Source organism: Aythya marila (genome assembly GCF_965140915.1).
Source record: "Aythya marila genome assembly, chromosome: 24".
In the NCBI taxonomy this organism is placed as follows: Eukaryota; Metazoa; Chordata; class Aves; order Anseriformes; family Anatidae; genus Aythya; species Aythya marila.
In genome coordinates, this window is record NC_139065.1 from 889,949 (window position 1) to 913,128 (window position 23,180).

At 52.9% G+C, this 23,180-nt stretch overlaps 1 protein-coding gene across 1 annotated transcript; it reads left to right on the forward strand.

Annotated features, from left to right (window-relative positions):
• The first annotated feature begins 98 nt into the window (after positions 1-98).
• Positions 99-23,130, forward strand: CR1 (complement C3b/C4b receptor 1 (Knops blood group)). Its single transcript, XM_082778554.1, has 43 exons — positions 99-320; positions 1,387-1,569; positions 2,191-2,373; positions 2,500-2,679; positions 2,806-2,991; positions 3,491-3,673; positions 3,800-3,979; positions 4,106-4,288; positions 4,535-4,756; positions 5,057-5,248; positions 5,497-5,596; positions 5,943-6,028; positions 6,979-7,173; positions 7,479-7,661; positions 7,767-7,958; positions 8,137-8,236; positions 8,407-8,492; positions 9,108-9,290; positions 9,629-9,808; positions 10,329-10,511; positions 10,737-10,919; positions 11,179-11,361; positions 11,839-12,030; positions 12,216-12,315; positions 12,848-12,939; positions 13,130-13,324; positions 13,551-13,733; positions 13,861-14,046; positions 14,386-14,577; positions 14,811-15,002; positions 15,278-15,377; positions 15,929-16,014; positions 16,616-16,795; positions 17,202-17,249; positions 17,413-17,595; positions 17,789-17,965; positions 18,475-18,657; positions 19,005-19,187; positions 20,364-20,543; positions 21,176-21,205; positions 21,356-21,431; positions 21,678-21,762; positions 22,573-23,130. Exons 1-42 carry the CDS (start codon positions 248-250, stop codon positions 21,757-21,759), a joined length of 6,459 nt encoding a protein of 2,152 aa, XP_082634680.1. The 5' UTR covers positions 99-247; the 3' UTR covers positions 21,760-21,762; positions 22,573-23,130.
• Positions 23,131-23,180: the final 50 nt, after the last annotated feature.

Consider the following 23,180-nt stretch of genomic DNA (forward strand, 5'->3'; position numbering starts at 1 on the left):
GTGGGTCCCAGGGGGCCACCCTCCCCTGCATGGGGCAGGAGGAGGTGGGAGCGAAAATAGCAGCAGCAGAAGCGCGTGGGGACCTGCACCACCCTGGGGCTGGTGCCCACGCTGTGCGGGGAGCCCACGGGTTCCTGTCCCATGGCCCCGGGAAGCCCCGCAGCTGCGGCTCCTTCCGCAAGCCTGGGGGAACTGGGGCGCCCATATCAGCCCGTGGGCCCCCAGGAGCTGCAGTCGGGACCGGAGCATGGTGCTCGCCTTCGCCCTCCGCCTCCTGGGCAGCTCCGCTCTGCTCCTGGCTGCCACGGCTGGGGCTCAAGGTAAGGCAGACTCACGGGGCTGTGCCTCTGTGCCCTTCCTTCTGCCACCCTCCTCTGCCTCCTCGCGTGTCCTGGATGTTCTGTGGGGCAGCATCGAGGCTGCCCCGTGCCCTTCAGCGGCATGGGAAAAAGGAGAGGGGGGAGATGGGGGTGACGGGGCTGCCAGAGGCTGTGGGAAGTCCTCGACAACCCACCCAGCTTCTTGGAACAAGGGGCTTGATCTGTGTGTTTGAAGTGCCATGGTAAAGCAGGCTATGACTGTCTTATGGAAATTGGGCGAGGAGCCTGTTGTAATAATAGCTCGTGTTTGGGATTTGTCAAGTTGAAACTTGCCACGTCAAATAGGAATGACTTGGGACGGGGCAGGTGAGGAGTGCAATGGCAAACACAGGCTGAGCTGCTCGGTGTGCTGGGTGCCCATGGGGTATGCGCAGCCTGGCAGGCAGCCCCACGTCCCCTCGGCGGGGACAGCACAGCCAAAACCCACAGAAACTCGGCTCCGTCTCTGCAGTGGGGCTTTGTTTGCCCCTTCCCGTCTTGTAAGTGTAGATGTTGTGACCTGGCTGCCCCGACAAGGCCTGGGAAGGGCTTTGGTGCTGTGTGGGGGTTCCTGCTGATGCCCTTGATCGTGTTTGTTATTCTCGGGCATCCTCAGATAGCAAAGGCTGAACCCTGCCTGTCTTTGCTGGCCAAGGTGGCTCAGTGCCAGGCTTGGAGCCGAGCATCAGCAACTGCAAAGGGTTTAAGGAAAAAAGGGAACTTATTGCTAAGTTAACACCTGGCAGTGCGTGGGGTGCAGGGGAGCAGATGGGGTAAGGGGCTGTGGTCCTCTGCTCGGCGATCCAGGGGGAATTACCAGTGAGAGGCATTTCACCTTCTTTCCACGTGCCCCTATCTAGTGCAAATATTTGCTCCGTGATCCAGGCAGCTTCCCTGCTGTTTTGATTCAAGAAGCTGCGTGGAGAGCAGCGACGCTGCACCCGTTGCAGGGAGGAAAGGCTGAAGGGCTGCAGCTGAGCGCCGTGCTCCTTGTCTGAACACCCTGCTCCCTGTCTCCTTTTTCCAGTTATCCGATGCCCGCCCCCATACATCCGGAATGGGAAGAGCAAGTCTGCTGCTCGCTACGTCTACAGGGCTGGGGCCAGCGTGAGCTTCATCTGCAACCCAGGCTACACCTTGCAGGGCTCCCCCACCAGCATCTGCCAAGCTGACTCCAGATGGAGCCCACCTGTGCCAGAGTGCAAAAAGGGCAAGTGTCCCTGCGGGTGTGCGAGTGGGGCGGCCGTGGGAGTCAGGAGGCATCTGTCCTTGCTGCCTTTCCCAAAGCAAGGTGCTTCCAGAGAGAGAGAAGCAGCTCAGGAGGATCTAGGGTGGGAAATGAGGCTGCTGCAGCCTGCCCTGGGCTCACAGGGGGATGGGAAGAAGCTGAGGATGGGGCTGCGATGCTCTGTGGCCAGTGACTGTAACCCCCAGGCACGCCAACGAGCCGTGGGGAATGGCACCAGCAGCCTCCCCTGGGGATTTCCCTGCTTCTGCTCACAGTCAGATCGGGGATGTTTCCTTCTTCCTCCTGGAACGGGAAGCAATCACAGCTTCCCACTCTTCTGCTGCTTCCGTGTTCACGTTCGTCTTCTACCAAATCTGTGGTGTGCACACGAGTTCCCCTTTCAGGGGTGTCCCTATTGTTAGTAATTCCCTCTGGCCACAATGTGATTGTAGTCTTGGCGCTGCTCTAATTTTGGTTAACTCATACTTTGGCCCAGCAAACAGAGCAGAGACTGAGCAGGATTCAGGACGTTACCCTGGGCAGCTGTCCTAGTGTGCAGAACGGGGAGCAGTGGATTTATGGGGTAATTTCTCCTCCCTGCAGAGGTGACGTGTCCTCAGCCGCCGAACATCGCCAACGGGCTGCACAGCGGCCAGTCCATGGACAGATTTACTCAGGGAGCCATCGTGTACTACGGCTGCAAGGACGGCTTCAAGTTGGTTGGGAACATCTCCATCAACTGCTCGGAGGCCGGGCTGTGGAGCCGGCCCCTGCCACGCTGCCAAGGTGGGTCGGGGCATCCCCATGGCACTGCAGGGCTCATGGCACTGCTGGGAAGGGAAGGAATGGGGCTGAGTGTGCAGGATGTGGTCCAGGCACTGATGTGTAAAGGCCACATCCATGTTCCTGCAGCAATCGGCTGTGAGAGACCCGAGGTGCAGAACGGGAGGGTGCGCAAGCACCCGAGCACCTACGAAGCCGGGGAGATCCTGCGCTTCGACTGTGATGCTGGCCATGCCACAGATGGTGCTCAGGAGGCTCGGTGCCAGCCGGGGGGCACTTGGGACCCACCAGTGCTGGCCTGCGAGAGAGGTGAGTGTGGGCAGGGGTGCTGAGATGGTCCCACGGGGGCTTTCACCCATCCCCTTGCCCTGCAGCCACTCATTCCCTTGTGCACTGCTCTCCCGCTAACCTGGACTTGCTGTCTCCCCCTTGCAGTCCAACCGTGCCCCACGCCTCCAAAAATCAGCAATGGAGATCACGATGGGCACGGCAAAGCAGAATTTACCATGGGGATGTTCGTGACCTACAGCTGCGATCCCGGCTACTACCTCACTGAGGACGTCTCGCACGTATTCTGCAAAGCCTCAGGGAACTGGAGCCAGCCCAGCCCGCGCTGCGAAGGTTCGTCCGTGCGCGGTGTCCTTGTGTGGTACTGGCACGGGGCAGGCCCTGCCCATTGCCCTGAGACCTTCAGTAAGGGACTAAGCTCTCCCCTGATTATGTATATATACAGTTTTATAACGTGCAAAGAGCGATCTTATAACCATGAACCCGGAGCTGGGTATTTATGAAGCCCACAGCCGGGCGCAATGCCCACAGCTGGCCCATGGTCAGCGTGCAATGCACACAGAGGGGCTGCAGGGCAGCAGCTCCTGCACAGCCTCAGGCGAGGCTGGTTGGGTTTCCTTGAATCAGTCAGCACCCATTTTGGCCAGAAAAGCCAGAGGAAAGGCAGAGCAGCCACAGAGGGCTGCCAGGAAATGGGCAGTACCTGGGGTACCAGCCCTCTGCCCCCCACCTCCACCTTCCCCACGTTGGGTGTTGTGCTGGTTTCAGTTGTGCCAGCTCCCCAGCATCACCTCCTCCAGACCCCTCATGAGCCTTTCTGACCCCCCTGCAGAGGTGACGTGTCCCCGGCCACCGAACATCGCCAACGGGCTGCACAGCGGCCAGTACATGGACAGGTTTCCCCAGGGCACGACTGTGTACTATGGCTGCAAGGACGGCTTCGCGCTGGTCGGGAACATCTCCATCAACTGCTCAGAGGCCGGGCTGTGGAGCCGGCCCCTGCCGCGCTGCCAAGGTCGGTTGGGGCATCCCCATGGCACTGCAGGGCTCACGGTACCGCTGGGAAGGGAAGGAAGGGGGCTGAGTGTGCAGGATGTGGTCCAGGCACTGATGTGTAAAGGCCACATCCATGTTCCTGCAGCAATCGGCTGCGAGAGACCCGAGGTGCGGAACGGGAAGGTGCACGGGCACGAGAGCACCTACGAAGCTGGGGAGATCCTGCGCTTCGACTGCGATGCTGGCCATGCCACAGAGGGCCCCCAGCGGGCTCAGTGCCAGCCAGGAGGCACCTGGGACCCACCAGTGCTGGCCTGCGAGAGAGGTGAGTGCGGGCAGGGGTGCTGAGCTGGTCCCACAGGGGCTTTCACCCATCCCCTTGCCCTGCAGCCACTCGTTGCCCTGTGCACTGCTCTCCTGCTCACCTGGACTTGCTGTCTCCCTCTTGCAGTCCGACCGTGCCCCATGCCCCCGAAGATCAGCAATGGACAACACGACGGGCACGGCAAAACCTTTTTTACCACGGGGATGTCTGTGATGTACAGCTGCGATCCCGGCTACTACCTCGTCGGAAATGCTCAGGTGGTCTGCAAAGCCTTGGGAAACTGGAGCCAGCCCATGCCACGCTGTGAAGGTGTGTCCGTGTGGTCACCTCATCACCAAATCCTGAAAGAAAAATAATCCCATGTAAAATGTCACATGGTAGAAATTAATATCAAGGCCTCCTGTCATGAAGGCGGGGATGGGGAAGTTTATATAGATTTCACGTAGATTTTGCTGTTGCAATATGAGCTGTCTGTTGTTTTTTTTTTTTTTTTTTTTTTTTTTTTCCTTGTTTTTACTCCTTTTGCACATCATTTCTGTGCATCTCCCTTTCCAGCAACAATCTGCATCAAGCCGGATATACTGAATGGCCGGGTAGTCGATGGTGAAGGGCTCATCTACGGCCCTGGGCAGACGGTGACGATTCAGTGCCAGGACGGTTACAGCCTGCAAGGTACAGCCACAATCCTCTGCCAGGAGGACGGCAGCTGGGAGCCTCCCGCACCCCTCTGCGACCTGCTCCATCACCAGATGCTGCCCATCAGACCCGAGCGTTCAGGTAAACGCTGACGGGGCCACCAAGGGCTTGCTGCTCCTTCATATCCCTTAACCCCCCTCCAAAAGGTGCCTAAATCCTGTAAGAGAGTAGGAGATTTAAGGTTGTTTTGGGAACAGGAACCTGATCCCCTGGAATCCTTTGGGGAAATACGTTGTTTTTGTTTAATAATGGCTGCGTTAATCAAAATAAACAATTTTTCAAGGCAAACCAAACCTCTTTCTTCACAACAGTGTTGTTTGTGTGCTTGCACCTGGCACGCCGGCCCTGTTTGACTCTCGTATCTCTTTTCTTTCCCAATAGGTGGTTGTGGTGCTCCTACAAGGTTGCCCTTTGCTGAGCTAAAGGAGGAGCATAGGAATGAGATTGATTTTTCTGTTGGGAAGACTGTGAAATACACTTGTCGGCCTGGATTTGCTAAACACCCAGGACTGTCACCTACTATTACATGCCTTGAGAGCGGAGTGTGGTCAGAAGCACTAGAGTTCTGTAAAAGTGAATAGCTCCTTGATTTGGTGTCCGTTGTTCGAGGAGGATTAGGTGCTAGGTTCTGTCCGTGCTGCACAAACCTTACCGTTATCCTGGTGTTCCAACAATATGTGACTAGTAAAGCCATGTACCTTTATGCTGTTCAAAACCCGTTTTGGGGCTAATTGGAGACGTGGGCAGATTGCTGGGGTTGTAGCTGTATCTGCCGGGCCGTGCTGGAGACAGATCCTACAGCGAGTTTCCGTCTCCCGCAGGGAAGCAGTGCAACCACCCCGGGGAACCCGAGAACGGCAGGATCACCTTCCTGGCAGATCTCTTCTTTGGGTCAACCGTGGTCTACAGCTGTGAAGAGGGGTAAGTGGTGCTAGGTCCTGGTTCTGCTGCTCCTTAAAAAGCCACGGAAAGATGCACGAGGTAAGGCTCCCTTTTCCCCTCCTGGTCATTCATTCCCAAAACGTGGGTTCTGTGCAGAAGCCATCACGTGGTTCTGTACCTCTGGGAGCACACGGGGTGTTCCCTTCCTTCTGTGTACACATTTATGCTGGGGAATTGGTACCGGGTGCTGAGCTGGGAGGGAACTTCTCCCAGAGGGTCAGGGCTCTGTGGCCAGCAGGGCTGCCTGCGCTGTCTGCTGGTGAGGAGGAGGTAACAGCTCAAACCGAGGCGACTCGGGATTAATGTGAACTCCTCCTAACCCCAGGCACAGGTTAATCGGACAGTCCAGCAGGCGCTGTGAGATCTCTGGTGGACGTGTCGCGTGGTCCGGCAAGATCCCCACCTGCCAGCGTAAGTAGCTTACAGCCCCGGGGGCTTCACGTGGCTCTGGTGAATAGTTCCCAGCACAGGCTGCCAAATCTTCCCAATCAAAGTTTTAACGGGGAATTTCTCTGCGCTGAGGGCATGCAAAATATCAGGAGGTTTTGATGTCATAAGAAAATATTCTGGGAAAAGGTACAAGACCTCAGAGCTTAATGGATTACAGAAAGCAAGGTCTCAGCCGGTGCTTTCTCAGTAGTGTTTGTGTGCCCTGGCTCTGACTAACAACACAACCCTGATGTAAGAGGAAAGGAAAATATTATGTTCAGCTCAGGGGGATTAACGTTAGACACAAAGAGACCAAGTCACTGCTGTAAGGAGACGCAGAGGGCTGCGGATCAGCCAGAAATGGGATCCCAACACCCCTCGGGCTCTCGCTTTCCCTGCATGCGCAGACAGCTCATTTGTGCCCAGCACTGCCGTAGCACACCTCAGCAATTAGAGCTTAGCGTGTCTCTGCTGGTTACGTAGAGGTTGGTGACTGTTTCCTGAGGACAGAAAGGAAACATTTACAGGCACCTTCATTTTAAAGCATTTTACAGACTCTCCTGGTGCACATTAACCTAACAGGTGACACGCAAATCACTGCCTGCACGAGCCTTTGCATTGTGTGCAGCTGAAAAAACAGCATTTTACGTGGGCGATACAAAAGAAATTTTTCTCTTTTTATTTCTTAAATGGTAGAAAGCACAAAGCATGTAGATGCTTCCTCTAAAGAGAGGCTTGTCCAACTGGTGTGCTTTTTGTCACAGAAATACTCAGGGACATGGGATCTGGCAGCCTACAAGGTCTTGCTGGGGAGGCCACATCATTGTGGTTACTCCGTCAGCAGGACAAGAGTTTGTGCCCCACAGACTGAGGGCCTTCGGGTACCTCGGTGCTGCAGTTGCGTTCAGCAGGCTCGTTCTGCACCGCTGCAGGTATCCCCTGCGCGCCCCCGCCCAACATTCCCCACGGGAAGCACACGGGGCGGCTGCTGGACGAATTCCACTACGGCACGTCGGTCACCTACAGCTGCGAGCCCGGCTACCCGCTGCAGGGAGAGGCTTCCATCTTCTGCACCACCAGGGACGGGATGAACGGGGAGTGGAGCGGGCCCCCCCCGCTGTGTGGAGGTAAGGGTGGGTGGGCGGCTGGGAGAGCTCGGGTGTGAGCCCCTGGCCTCGCTGCTTCATTTTTGGGATCAATGAGGGGACCTCAGGATGACTGTGCTTGTGCCTGGGTGCCCGCTGGGGCAGGAGCTGCTGCTCTGGGCATCTCCAGCCTCCCCGTCCAGGTGGATCTCCCCCACAGCTCTTGTAGGGTGGGCAATACAGCGTCTATAGGAAAGTTATCTTCAGGCTAGAGTCTTAAAAGTGATCACAGCTGGAAGCGGCTCGCAGCTGCAGAGCTGTTCTGAGGCCCTGCGCTTCCTTCCCAGAGGCGAGATGTCCCGTCCCACAGATCCGGAATGGGCGAGTAGTGTCAGCTCCCAGCGTCACCTACACGTACAAGGACACCGTCACCTTCGAGTGTGAGCCAGGCTACACCATGCGCGGGCACAGCGTGGTGCAGTGCCAGCTGAACAGCACCTGGGAGCCGCCCGTGCCATCCTGCGAGCAGGGCAAGTGTCCGGGCAGCGCCCTGCGTGCCAGCCCAACCCCGCACCCCCAGCCCTGCTTTTCCCCCTGATGTCCTTAACCAAGGGGCTGTTTTGTGTCTCCCCCAGCTGGCTGCAGTGCTCCCCCCAACCTGGTGTTTGCCGAGCTGAAGGAGGCGTTCAGGAACCAGAGCATCTTCCCCGTGGGCAGGGCGGTGGAGTACGTGTGCCGGCCCGGCTACAGCGCGCACGCGGGGATGTCGGCGACCGTTGTGTGCCTTGAGAACCAGACCTGGTCTGCGGCGCTGGAGTTCTGTAAAAGTGCGTCCTGCAGTGTCAGGCTTGGCTGGAAATTCACCCTTCTTGGGTGTGAAGCCCTCTGGCTTTATGGGTTTCGTTGTTTGGGGCAGCCTGCTGTCTGTGTGAGCATCCCCGGGGGATTTGTGCGCACCACGCCGGTGAGCAGCAGAGCTCTGAGGGTGGTGGTGTTCCCTTCCAGGGATGCAGTGTGAGAACCCCGAGGATCCGGAGAATGGCAGAGCCGTTGTCCTGACCGACCTCCTCCTTGGGTCCAAAGTGAATTACACGTGTGAAAAAGGGTGAGCCTTGCGACTGGCCAAGCAAGAGGAAAGCAGGTTTTAAGTGGCAAAATGGCTTTACGTGAAGGAACCTGGTTCCAAAGTCAGATATCTTGGCTGCCACTTACAAGGGCTGTAAAGGAATCTGAAGGTTCTTCCTATAAATAAATAATATTTCTGTGTGACCGCAGGTACAAGCTGTTGGGGCATTCTCAGAGGACGTGTGAGATCTCTGGCACCCGTGTCTCCTGGAGTGGAGCTGCTCCCGTCTGCCAGCGTAAGTAGGCCACCAGAGAAGGTCCTGGGGGGCGGCTTGCCCTGGTGCTGGCAACAGAATGGGGTGAAATCATTCAAGGCAAAGATTTTATTGCAAAATATTTCATTTTTCTTTTCTTTGTGTTTTGGATATTTATTGAAAATGTTTCCAAAGGTCTTTTATCTTGGCCCAACCTGGGAAAAATGTTGATATTTTAAACTCCCGGTTCCTGTAGCCTGCGTTTCTCACTGGTCACATGTAGGAACGTGTGGTCAGGCTCTGTCTGCATGTGTCAGCAGTGCTTATGGAAAGGGAGGTAAGATCAGTCCCACCACCTCCAGCCGTGGGCAGCGAGGAAGTGACTCACAGGAGGGCACAGGTTCCTTTCCCGGAGGACCTTATGTCTCAGGCCAATTCGGGTCACTTTATCATGTGAGCTGGGCCACGCGCTGGCCGGAGCCGCCTCCATCTTCTGCACCATGGCAGACGGGGAGCACGGGGAGTGGAGATAGGAAGGGAGCTGACATGGCAGGGGTTTATTAACAGGGCCAACAGGAGTCCGTCGTCTCCCTCCTTTGGTTTCTGAAGGTTGGCTTGTTCTGGTTTCCTTATTTCTTACCTCTCTCCACTCTGCAGAGGTGAGGTGTCCTCACCCTCCACGCATCGCCAACGGGCAGCACAGCGGCCAGCCCTCGGACACCTTCCCGGCAGGCTCGGTGGTTCAGTACAGATGCAAGGACGGATACTCCCTCGTCGAGAACGCAGCCCTCAACTGCACTGCTGAGGGAACCTGGAGCCGGCCCGTGCCACGCTGTGAAGGTGGGGTTGGGTTTGGGTTTGGGTTTGGGTTGTGTCAGCTGCCTTTTCCTGGGTCCTCACTCCCTTCTTGCCTTGGTTCGGTCACTGCAGACCAAATCCCCAGCGAAAGTCACGCAGGCAGAACAAGCTCCACGTGCCTCCCAGATTTCCCTTTCTCCCCCCCGCCAGTAAGGAGAGACCCACCAGCACAGCTGGATGATGATGTTTCTGGCTTTTTTTTTCATGCAAGAATAAGAATCAATAATTTTGGCATGCCCAGTGATGCCAAGGTTTGGCAGCAGGTACTGCCCCGGGTGGGTTTCATGTCCCAAACAGCACGTTGTGCTCCTGTCTTCCAGCAATCGGCTGCAAAAGACCAGAAATTGAGCACGGGAGAACAACCGGGCTGGAGGCCGTGTACAAGCTTGAGGCCATCGCTGTCTTCAAATGCGATTTTGGTTATGCCCTGAAGGGCTCTCAGGAGTCTCAGTGCCAGTTTGGGGGCACGTGGCACCCGCCTGTCCCCACCTGTGAAAAGAGTAAGTGTAAGCAGGGTGGGGGGGATTTCTTCTGAAGCCACCCTGGCAGGGTGCAACCGCCTCACATTGGAGGTAAAGGGATCCTAAAAGCCCCTCTCCAGGACTGGAAAGGAAATGCATGCAAATATCCATCCTCCCACCTTCATAATCCCATGCAGATCGTCGTTAGGTAGGGCTTTTGCCTCCTTAAACGAATCCAGAAAGGGAGAGCCAGGCTGCTGCATCAGCTTGTTCACAACCATGGGAGGGCCAGAGCCAGCTGCTAGTGCCAAATGTTAGTGCCACGTAACTGCTGCAAATGCCTAAATATGAGAAATGGCCACTCTTCATGTCAATAAGCTAGAAAAAAAAAATGAATGCAGGAAGATAGGTGTGGGCTGAAACACATTCCAGCACTGACATCCCTAGCTACTCGGGAAAAGGTAATGGGAAACAGGTTAAGATGCTGTCTTATCCCACAGGGGGTGGCTGTGGAACCTGCTTTTCACTAGGTTTGATGATTTTTTTCCCCTCTTTGTAGTGCTGCAGTGTCCTTCCCCTCCGACCATCAAAAACGGCCAGCACAGCAGCAAGGACGTGGCAGTGTTCGTCCCCGGGATGTCGGTGAAGTACGAGTGTGACCCCGGTTATGTCCTCACGGGGAAAACCACCGTTTCCTGTTTGCCATCTGGAACATGGAGCATCCCTTACCCCCGCTGCGAAGGTGAGCTATGAATGCCATCAGGGTGTCCCAAAAAGGCAGCAGAGAGGCTGCAGGCAGGGGCTGCACTCACCGGGGAGGAAACAGGCAGGGATTTGAAGGCTCCGAGCCCACGCGCTCCTCCTTGCATGGCTTCTCCCTGAATTTCAACCTCATAAAAACAACGGGGGAAGCCCTGGCTCTGGCAGCTGCTCCCCCAGCCCACACTTTGCTGCTCTCCACTTCCAGTTGTCACCTGCATGAGCCCCAGCATCCAGGATGGAGAAGTGGCTGAAGGGCAGCAAGCCAAGTACCTCCCTGGGGCTACTGTCACCTTCCGCTGCCACCTGGGCTACACGATGCAGGGCAGCCAGGAGGCCAGGTGCCATCCCGACGGCCGCTGGGTCCCCGCTGTCCCCAGCTGCAAGCCAGGTGAGCACGGGCATGGCTGCTCCTGGCACCGTGGGGACCCAGGGGCTGGGCACCCCCCAGCTGTGAGCATCCGAGGGGTCAGGGCACTGCCCCGGGGGGCAGAGGGGCACCCAGGGATCAGAAGGGGCAGCCTTGGGGCCGTGCTGCAGGGCTGGTGCTTTCTCCCTCGCTCACATCGCCCCAGATGTGGAGGTGTTTTGTTGTCTTCAAAGTGCTCCTCCGCTGGGCAAAACCTCTCCAACCCCGTTTTCTCCTCCAGCGCTGCCTTGCCCGCCGCCGCCCGTCATTGCCCACGCCACGCACAGCGCGGAGCTCGGGGCCAACTTCACCAGCGGCATGGCCGTGAACTACAGCTGCCAGCCCGGCTTCTCCCTGCTCGGGGCCTCCTCCATCTGGTGCACGGCCACGGGGAACTGGAGCCACCCATACCCACGCTGCGCAGGTGAGGGGCCACCGTGGATGCTGCTGGGGCCAGCGAGCTGCCCCATGGAGAGTTTTGGGGGGGACTGCACACCCAGAGACCCCCACGGGTCTAGGTTTGCTGCTGGCACACACCGGGTGCTGGCGTTGGTGGCGTTGGGAATAAGCTGGTGGCATTGCCAGAGCCTGTGTGTTCCCACTGGGAGATGGTCTCGGTGCTCTCACATCTGAGACAGCAGATTCCTGTGCTCCAAGGCCCACAAATGATCCCTCAGCATTTTGGGGATGTGTGGAGCTTGAAAACACCAAACTGGCTAAACTGAGGGTTTTTATAAATTGGGTGCATGTGTCCTTGCATGTGGTTATTAATGTAGGTAAATGTCAGAATACAAGCAAGATGAATATCCCAGCAGCAGTGCCTACCGATGCTCTTGTTTCTCTTTAGCCACATTTCACAGCCAGCACTGATTTCTCTCATGTCCCTTTTGTTTCTTGGCAGCTGGATGTGGGGCACCACCACCGTTATTGTTTGCTGAGCTAAACAAGGAGTATAAGAACTGGACTGAGTTTCCCGTTGGGTCAACAGTGAAGTACAGCTGCCGGCCAGGATACGCTAAACACCCGCAGATAACCCCCGCTGTTACATGCCTTGAGAATCAGACATGGTCAGAGGTCAAGAAGTTTTGCAAACGTATGTTGGGTGGATGCTTCTGTTCTGTTTAAATTGTGCTGTGGCAGCTGAAGCCTTGTAGCTCGGTGGAGGTTTCTCCCTTTCAGTTCCCTCCCCTAGGAACTTGGTCAGGCTCCTAGGATTTGTGCCACTTCTCCTACTGCACTGAGTTAGAGAAGCCTAAAACCAGATCTTGTTCTGTTCAGGGAGGAGGTGCAGTCATCCAGGAGAACCAGAAAACGGCAGAGTTATCGTTACAACAGACCTCTTCTTCGGGTCAACAGTGAATTACACGTGTGATAAAGGGTGAGTCCTCTGCCCATCTGCGGCTGAATCAGCTGTGCTTCTGCTCTTTGCAGCTCGCAGGCAGAGTGAGTGTTCCCTGGAGAGCAGAGCACCAGTGGCACCTGCACTGATGCTGGGGAGGAACCCAAATCCCCCGCTGCAGGTGCTGAGCAAAACCTGAAATGGTCCCCGTGGCCAGGGTGCACCTTGCAGCCCTTCAGGTGCTGTAAAGCAGTTCTGGGCTGAAGCAATTCTGGTCTTCACCATGGTCTGTTTCTAGTCTAACTGCTAGTCCAATTGGCAGCAGAAATGTGGAAAAGGGGATTTATTAATAAATTTAAGTGTCAGTTAGAGGGCACAACCACCTGAGTGCGCGAGGGGAAAAGGGACCTTCGTTTTGAAGGCTTTGGCTGACAACAGACTCCATCAAAGAGGGCATTTCTAGCCGTAAAGCGGCAGTATGCGATGGCAGATGAGGCTGTGCTTGGTGGCTGTGAGCTGCCACCTCCAGAGACAGTCCTGTAGTAACAGCAGCACCTTGGTGTAACCCCAGGCACCGGCTGGTCGGAGCCTCCCAGTGGCACTGCGTCATTTTGGACTCAGGGACACGCGTGGGCTGGACCGGAGACGTTCCCGTCTGCCAGAGTAAGTGCACTGAGCAGAGCAGAGGCTGGTGAGGAGCCAAACACAGCACAAAGAGATTCGCACGGGTGCTCTCCTTGGGAAGGATCTCCCAAGGCAACGACAGACAGCGTGATGCTGGGATGGGTTCACCCTCGCCCGCTCCATCCCGGCAGCGTGCGTCCTGCTCACACCCGCCTTGTGCGTGCCGCAGGTATCGTCTGCGAGCCGCCCCCGGACATCCCCCGCGGGACACACAGCGGGCACTCCCTGGACACCTTCCCCTACGCGGCCGTGGTCACCTACACGTGCGAGCCGGGCCACGCGCTGGCCGGAGCCGCCTCCATCTTCTGCACCACGGTGGACGGGGAGCACGGCGAGTGGAGCGGGCCGCCGCCACGCTGCGGAGGTAGGGCGTGTGGGGCACGGGGACGGCACTCGCAGGGGACAAGCGTCCCCTCTGTGCACCCAGATGAGCTGAGCCCCCCGGATGGGCTGCGGCAATGAGGGCAGCCAAGGGATACCCGGCACAGGCTGATGGCTTGGCTCTGATGTTTCTCCGCACCGAGTCCTTTCATTTTTCCCTTTTCCTTCTCTTTCTCGGCACTGATCTATGGCTTTGCCCTCTCCCACAGAGTCGCAGTGCTCTCCCCCTCCAGCCATTGCCAACGGAAGGCACAGTGGCCAAGGCCTGGCAGTTTTCAGCAGCGACATGTCCGTGAGCTACACCTGTGATCCCGGCTTTGTTCTGGTTGGAGAGGCGCACCTGGACTGTACCTCTGCCGGAGCTTGGAGTGCCCCTGCCCCGCGGTGTCAAGGTGCTTTTTTCACCTCTGGACCTGGCGGTGATATAAAGGGATTGGGGGAGAACTTAATCGAACTGACAGACTCTACTCTCTAGTAATAAATGGGAAACTAAACAGAAAAATCAAAATTCTTTCCCAGCAGGGCAGCTGTGTCCTCCCCCACCAGTGATCGACCATGGCCAGCACGACGGCAAGGCCATGGACGTGTTCAGCCCTGGGAAGTCCGTCAATTACAGCTGTGACCCCGGCTATTCTCTTGTTGGGAAATCCAGCCTGCACTGTACAGACAACGCGAGCTGGAGCACCCCGCACCCCCGGTGTGAAGGTGAGCTGCCAGCTGCGGTGCGCAGTGAGAGGGCAGAGACCATCACGGGGGCTCGACAAGAAGCACCCCGTGCAGAGGGGCTCCCGGCAGCAGCTGCAGCAACATTTCTTGGGCATGAGGGAGCAAATGGGCAGAGATTTAAAGGCTCCAAATCCAGGCATTCCTTGCATGTCTGCTCCTGGAGTCAGCAAATTGCCACCTGCAGAGTCGGGGGACTGCAAATCCAGCGTCCCCATGCATCCAAGCTTGCTTCCAGCACGTGCTGCATGCTCTGCTCACTTTGGTGGCATCGTGCGTGTAATCCTTGCTTCACATCACCCCATTCGTACTCTTTTCCAGTCTCTTCAGTCCTGCAATGCCCTTCACCTCCAAGCATTGAAGGAGGCAGTCACAACAGCCAGGAGGTGGAAGTTTTCATTCCCGGGATGGTCGTAAACTACAGCTGTGACCCTGGCTTCAGCCTCCTGGGGGAGGCATCGATTTACTGCACCGAGTCTGGAAACTGGAGCCTGCCTCCTCCTCAGTGTGCAGGTACGTGGGGTGGGCAGCTAAGGGCTGGGGTAAGGGTTGGCAACTTCTGCCACCAGCCCGTGGGACTGACCCTTTCCCTCACTCCTCCCAAAACGCTGAATCGCCTAGTCCTTCCCTTCTGCTGTCAGTTTTGCTTGCAAACTTTTATCTGTGCATACTCGATGCAAATTCTAACACAACCTGACGGAGCTGAAGGACATGTCCAACTTTCCCTGTGCTCTCTCCCCCCACAGGTGGCTGCGGCGCACCTCCAAGACTCAGCTTTGCTGAGCTCACTGAGGAGCACAGAAACCAGACGGCATTTCCCGTGGGGAGGACGGTGCGATACGCCTGCCGGCCGGGATACTCGCGGCACCCCACAGTGCCCCCAGCTCTGACGTGCCTCAGCAACCACACGTGGTCTGAAGCGCGGGCGTTCTGCAAAAGTGAATAGCTCAATCCGTTTGGTGGTGGTCTCTGAACACTGTCGCAATTGCGACAAATTTCTGGGTCTCTAAAAGCAATCTTTACAAAAAAAAAAAAAAAAATCATACATGGCTTCACTAGTCACATAGTTTGGGCAGCTGTTGTTTTGGTTTGGTTTTTATATGAATGCCTTCTTTACTGGTGTCTGAATGTGGACAGATCCTTAAGATATTTTCTCGTAGCGCATTACCAGACCGCAAGAGAGGAGTTTAAACTTGGCCTTGTTCTTTCCCAGGGAAACAATGCCATTATCCAGAAGCACCAAAGAATGGCAGAGTTGTTGTTCTGACAGATCTCCTCTTTGGGTCCATTGTGAACCACACGTGTGAAGAAGGGTGAGTCCCGCGCTGCCTTTGCTGACTCCATTTACTGAGCTCGGTGTTGGGTGACTTACAGCAAAGGGGCACAGCACACTCCTCGGCTCCTGCCATTCTCCACAGCAAGCCAGGATCTGCATTTTGGGTCCAGTTATGCCACTGGTGCCTGCTCAGAAAAGGGAGAAGCATCTCCTATTTTTCCCTGTCTGTGCTCAACCCGCTGCTTTGCAGACTTCATTTTCAGGCTGTCTTCTCAGACAGCCACCCAGCAGGAGCCGAGGGTGCAGGCAAACACATGGTGCAAGGAGGCTTGGGAATCCCTTGGGTCCGAGCCCTGGTTCGGCACCTGAACAAACTAATCCAGAGTCCTTTGGGATCACCGCTGTTCCTCTTGGGTCCAGGAAGAAGGAGCTTGGCATCCTTCATTCCCATGTGCCAAACCAAGAGGGACACCTCGGTGACCACAGGAGGCTGCAGAAGGAAGCTCTGGGGGCAGCGTGACGGAGGGAGTGCAAAATCCAGGCTGTGTGCCCCGGTGCCAGCTGGTGTTTCCTTCTGTGTGACTCCAGGCACCGACTGGTCGGGCTGTCTCTGAGGCGATGTGAGCTTTTTGGAGCAGACGTTGCATGGAGCGGAGATCTTCCCATTTGTCAGAGTAAGTGGGTCACGACCAGATCTGGTCCTTAGAATCAAAAAGTGCCATTTCCTTAACATAAGTAGAGCCTTGAGGAATAAGCCTTCTTAAGTGTAATATTCCTCTAGGATTGTTTTGCTTGCATATTTGTTTGGTTTCTTCTGAAAATCTTCCAGATGCTAGCTTGTGATCTTGCAGAGTTATGCAGAATGAAGAGTTGTCAGATGCCTCTAGGGACGTGTCCCCTTTGTTTCACAAACACAATAAAAGGAGGAGGAAACGTGTCTTGCAGGAGAAGAGTAGTAAAACTAAACTGGGACCTTCTGTATCCTGCACTGCTGTCCAAGCCACACGACTGTCTCGCAGGGGGTGGTCGGTGCAGTGTGGATGTGGTCCTCCCTTTGGGTGGAGTTGCTTTGGAAAGCAGGAGCTTGGTGTAGTAAAAGAGCCATGAGAACGCCCGACACTGCTTATGGATTCCTGCACCATTCAGTGTATTTACTGAATGTGTTTGCATTATTCTGCTTGCAGGCACAAAACTGTGTTTAAATATGCAATAAGGTGGTCATTAGCTAACACCTGCACACGGCTCCCTCTCTGAGATGAGGAATTTCTCTTTCAGAGGTGGTGTGTCCAGCCCCACAGATCCAGAACGGGAAGATATCTGGTATTAAACATCGCTACAGGTACAAGGACACCGTTAACTTTACCTGCCATGAAGGTTTCACCCTGCGAGGCCACAGCATGGCCCAGTGCTCAGCCAACAGGAGGTGGCACCCCCCTGTGCCCGTCTGTGAGCAGGGTGAGCATCACGCTGACCCGCTGACATCGCGCATCCTCCCTGATTGCTGCTGAAGCCAATTTTGCTTTTACATTTCCTGTTTGCTCTGAGTGCTCTAAGGAAAAAGCAGCTATGGTTCCTTTCACTTGTGACTCTCTTCTGACACAGGAGATGTGCCAGGTTGAAGGCCGTGCTCTGTGTTTTTTTCCTCTTTGCTCCCCCTGCTTGTTGCAGCCCATAATCCATGTTGTTATTCTTCCTTTTCTGAAAGTCAGGAACTTGGTAGCTACATGGCAGGACATTGCCTATCAGAGAGGAGTGATTTTTGCTGGAAGTATAAAGGAAAGATGATAGAAAATGAAGGTGCATTTGTGCATTGCATGTGTTCAACCAAATGTGTGTTTTCAACTCCTAATGCTGCATCTAGATGGGGTGGCAGAACGCTATCATCATCCTGATACCACGGTGAGGCCAGGTAGGTCTATGATGCAAGGCAAAATTTACTAAATGCTAACTGTTCTTCCCCCCGTCCTGCTTTTTGAGGGGAAGAGGAGTAATTGCACTGTTTTAGTCTTTCATTATCACTTTTTTCATGGTTTAACTTCACCTTCTCACCTTCCTCCTCTCTCCTCTGTCAGCAGTGATGTGTCTGCCTCCTCCGGGCATTGCTAATGGGGAGCACAGCAGCCCTTCCTCGGACATGTTTGGTGTGGGAGCACTCGTGCACTACCGCTGCAAACCTGGTTTTGTCCTTATTGGCAACGAGTCTGTCCGCTGCATGCCCAACAGAGCCTGGAGCCGTCCCCTTCCTCGCTGCGAAGGTGTGTTCGTGCGCTTGTCACTGGTTCTCCTCGCCTTGCTAAATATGCTAAGCATGTAGTGACATTTGGGTGAGGACTTGATGTGATTCAGCAAATTCTAAAGAAAGAATGAGGTCCCTGTGGCCAAATGCCCATCCCTATCCCACGCGAGCTTCACAGCCTAAAGGCTTCTTTCTGCCCTCCCTGTCCGCAGCTGGCTGTGTGAGACCGGGAGTCGGGAACGGAGAGGCGATCGGATTGGAGTCTCTCTACAGGCCTGGAGACATCATCACGATTGAGTGCAATGCTGTCAATGTCCCCAGAGGCCTCCACAAGTCCCAGTGCCAGCCTGGGGGCATGTGGGATCCTCCACTGCCTGCCTGTAGCAGAGGTAAGCGCCTGTGCTCAGACGCCTCTCCTTGCTGACCCTGCCACTCTTCGTAGCATGTAGCAGGATATTTAGGGGCTGAGAGGAGTCCTGGCATCTAGTGTTTAGCTCTGAAGATCCTAATTTTTCCCATTCTTATCGCTGGTGTCTCAGTTTCTCAGGACAAACTCCTTAAAAGCGAGCTCAGGCCAGCTGTGCCAGACGTAAGGGACCCGTGCGGATGTTGCAGTAAGGTGCTCTTACAAGCGGGCAGCTCCTATTATACACACAAACCTATCTGATGCCTCAGGGAAGATGCTGCTGGGCAGTATTCCCCTGCGTAAGAAGAAACTCGTGTGACACCACACTTTGTAGATGTTTCGGGGTGAAGTGAGCACACGGGGCTGGGCAGGGCTGGCTCCGTGTGTTGGTGCCAGTGGTGTGGTGATGGGCGTGCAGCCACACACGGGTGCTTGGAGCCTCTCCTCCTGCCTGTACGAGTTGTGTTTTAATCTGGGCTTCCCTCTCTTTAGTGAAGCGCTGTTCCAAGCCTCCAGCTATCCCCCACGGGTGGCACAGTGGCCTGGCAAAAGCGGTTTTTGCTCCTGGAACATCTGTAAGATACAGCTGTGAGCCCGGCTTCGCCCTCACTGGGATGGCATCCATTCATTGTACTGAATCTGGAGCCTGGAGCCACCCTTCTCCAGTCTGTCAAGGTGTGTGTTTGTTGCAGAGAGCTAAGAAGAAAGGACATTTAACACTCGGTGTGCCTTAGCGAAAGGCCTAAAGATTAAAAAAAAAAAAAAAAAGTTCTAAAAAAAATACTAAATAAAGACTAAATCTGAGTCCTTTACTACTGAATGGGTAATAAGATCAAGATAGTTTACACGCATTTCCAAAACCTGGTGGAGTTATAGGATTACAAAATCAGTTGCTGAGGCTAGGTAAAAAAAATTAAAAGGAAACGAACAAGGCTATAAAGGTACAGGGCCTTAGCTGTTCTCTGGAAGTCCACTACGATTCTCATTTCAACACTATCATTTGTCTCTCCCTGACTTTCCAGCTGTGAAGTGTCCTCTTCCTCCAAATATCACCAACGGGAAGCTCGAAGGCAACATTTCCGACACTTTCCCCTATGGAGCATCTGTATCCTACAGCTGTAATGCCGGCTATTCGCTCGCTGGGAACGCTTTCATCAACTGCACGGCACTAGGGACCTGGAGCCAGCCTCCCCCTCGGTGTGAAGGTGTGTGTGAGCTTCGTCTGCTCGTGCTGCTTGGAGGTTCTGGTGGGAGACATCCCCCAGAACTGGGCTGAGGAGCCATGTAGCCATGCTGACACACACGTTTTAGTTTGGGAAATGAAAGCTTCAGAGATACACGGGCCAAAATCAAAGTGGTAAAACGTTCTGCAGCTGCTAACACCGAATTCCACCCCCTTATTTCACTTGGGAACCACTTCCACATCAGAGCTAGTGATGTTAATTATCGATTTGCCCGCTTTTGGGATCACTGGGAAGAATATGATATTGTTATAGAGAAGTAGGATGGGAACCAGCTTGTGTTAATAGCCAGAAGGATACGAGTGCAGTAGGGGCAATTCTGGGAGGCAGTGTTAATTCTCGCATGTTCTGCATCTCTGCCCTTGTTGCTGTGAGTGAGCTATTTATTAACTTTCCCCCTTTAAGAGCTTTTTTCTCTTTGACAAGCAGAAATTTCCTTCCTCCCCTTCCCTTTCTGTGTCTCTCACTCCCCGTTATCACTAGAAGGAACAGAAGGAAGTGATTATGTCAGATGAATTTTCCCTGATGGACTACCTGTAAATTACATGTGAGCCTTTCTGTTCCTTTTCTGGAACATGCCCCTGTTCCTGTGACTTGGCACTTCTGTGCAGCATACAGTGAAGGTCGGCCATCAGGCAGACCTTGACTATCAGCTATTTCATGAATGTAACAAGATTCCTAGTGTGGGTGTCCCTGCACGGAAAAATGGGCATTCACTGGAATAAATTCACAGGGCACTTCCTCAGTGGAGTTGCACCACAACAGTGACTCAATTGAAACGCACTTGGGTAACAAAAGGAGGAAACAAACCAAATGCTTATGTAAATAAGTCAGTAGCTATTTAGAGAAAGCAGGCTCACGGAAAAAATTCTCCCTGTCATTTGACATTCTCATGGTTTTGAATTGTCCTTAGTAAGTATTACGCATGGTGAAAAATTTTACGAATGGTAAAAATAAGAAAGGCATAAAACAGAGGTCAAAATTTACATGTTGATGTTACCCCTCTGGTCTCGGCTCTTCCTTAGGAGTAGGAGTTATTCAGAAAGAATTCAAGAACAATGCCTTAAATAACTCCGTTGTACTTATAATATTTCCTGTTCCTTCTCATTTAATTCCCTTTTTTGTTATTTCTAATTTCAGAGATCAGATGTGTATTCCCAGAAGTTCAAGGTGTTAAGAAAGCCACAAGTGGCAACACTTACCGATTTGGGACTAACATTACTCTTGAATGTGATGATGGTTACATGTTGGAAGGCATCAGTCAGATTCAGTGCCAAGAGGACTTTAGCTGGGACCCTCCTGTGCCAGCCTGTAAACTAAGTAAGTGATACGTAAATGAAGCAGAGAATAAAAAGAAAAATGCAAGTGCATTTATGCAGCCTCTGTTCTGTTCTTAAAAGCTTGCAATACTTGGCTACTAGTCAGGCAGACAGGACAAGGTCTAGATCAATTCATTTTTTGCAGTGTGTTCATGAACCCTTCAGGTGAGAATAGAAGGAAATTCCATGAGCTTTAGATCCCCCCTAACAACAGAAAGATGATTTCTAACAACGGTGTCATTCTTCTACCCTAACTGTCTGTGCGACCTGCTCCCAGGGCCTCTTAGGTCTGTTTAAAGCCGATTTGACCAGGGAAATAGAAAACAGTAAGTAGCCATTTGTAGCAGGGCAGTTTCAAAACTATGTTCCTCCGTCTTTCTGCACTCCTCTTTTCTGGGTAAGATTGTTATTACCGTCAATCTCCCTTTTAAAAATGCAAATGTCCTTCTGTATGAAAAAAGTATATAAATGTATGTTTGTTTTTTTTTTTTTTTTAAAGAAATTCTGTATTGTAGGCCTTGGCAGCAAAAGTCATACATGTATTAATGAAGTGGTTAGCTACAGTTGAGAAACATTGCCTTTTATTTTTATTTTAGAATAGTTTACTGACTTTTGTTTCTCTCTTCCCTTCAGCTTCACGCAAGTCTGGTTCAGTAGGCCTAGGTAAGCAGCTCAGAAACATTTTTGTGGCCAGATCTTTAGCCTCAGGGTCACTATTTTCCTCTATGTACTTGAAGATATGCCTTGTTATGTCTGTTGGGCTGATATGTTTTAAAACATACAGTGAAAATAATACGTGCTCTTCCCTCTCAGGAGTCGCAGCTGCAGCAGTCCTGCTTCTCCTGGGTGCAGGCATTATCTGGAAAATTATTTCTAAGCAGAAGCAAGGGTAAGGCAGTCTGCTGGATCTTTCTTGCCCAGGTGTGACTCCTATGCAGTAAAAATGCTTAAATTTTGTGCCAGAGTGTGACTGGATCTTTTAATTTTGTGTCTTGAGCTCAGAGTTGCAAACTGTTCAATGCACACCAACCTGGAATCATGTGGTTGTTTCACTTCCAAAACTCTTCCTTAGGGGAAACCTGAGTGGTCTTTACAAACTGACTGAGTTTACTGTGTCCTGTTCTTTTTCATGTAGCTTTTATCATACATATGAAAACTACAACTACAAAACCGCTCTGGACCAGATAACTGAAAAGAAATGCTCATGTCTCGCATAGCAGGTATGGATTTTTATTAATTATATAAAATATCAGTTACAGTTGCAAATTTAAGTTGTCCCAGAATAATCATTCAAGTAGAAAATTCTCTTCCCTCAGACTTCTGGTAAGATGCTTTCCTTTGCCGAATATATAAAAGAGACAGTGTTTTAAACATGCTGTTTCTTTAAACGTGCTATTCTTGCTAACACCATGTAAAACTTATCTTAAATTTCACATATTTCCCTTGAAATCTGGAGAACTAAATCCAGATAATGTTCCAGACACTGTCCTTGATGTGTGCATTTCCTTTCCGTAATCCAAATAAATGGCGTTCATTGGTCAGGCTTTCAAGCTATGCCTTATGTCTTGCAGAAACTTGCTTTTCTTTGTAAGAATTATAGGAAAGTTTGCTCTCCAAACAACTGCTATAACAGCACTAGAGTAAGGAAAGGACTCTGAACTGGGCCTTTTTTCTTTTTTGTTTATTTATTTTGGCTTGTTTTTGCATTTACTGCGATGCCAGTTTTATTTACAGGTGAGTCTATTTTCCATGCTGAATCTATTGCAGATAATAATTAATATTCACTCTTAGTAGCAATCCGAATGCAATCATTTTGACTACAAAATGGCATCTGTAAATTTAGGTGCCTTTTTTTTTTTTTTTTCTTCTCCTTTTGTGAAGGCTGGTTTGCGATGATTTCCTCTTTCAAACAAAGCATTACCCAGAAGGGTATGCCCTCCTCCTTTCCTGAGTGATGACATAATCTCTAGACATTAGTATAAAGGCAGGGAAAATCTAATTTTAACACCATTATGTTGTCTTCTTCCTAGACTGGCGACCTGTGCTGCCTCTAGTAAGGCACGGGAGACATTCTTCCTCAAGCAGCAGCGGGTTGCACGGAAGCACTGCTCGTGTCGAGACTGAAATTGTGTGGAAAAAGGCACTTTACTGCAGAACCAAGGCTCACGCTGCTCCTGCTCCCATTAACCACCCCAAGGGCCTAACGAAGCTCAAGCTGCGCACAGTACAGAAGCTCATTAGAGGGACTTCTCTCCCACATGGCACCTCACAAAGATTATTTCCTTCTCTATTCGCAAACCCTGAGCTAAGCAGGCTCCACAGAGGCGTTCCTGCAGCATGCGGTCAGGATGTGTTGGCCCGCAGATCTCCTTTGTTAGCGGTAGCCGTGCCCATGCCTGCAGCATGGTTTGCTCTCTAATTTACACCAGGAACGCTCACGCGTGGCGTTCCCCTACAAACGCTTACCCTAATAAAAAAAAACGTGAACAAAAGACAAATGCTTTAGGTTTTGTCCCTCCTTTCGCCCCCCATTTCAACAGATCTCGGCTTATTAGTGTTCCCTTCTCTTAGACAAGCCCTACCCGCGGTTTATTTTTAACGGAAAAAAAAAAAAATCCGCACACGGAAGCGTTTATTT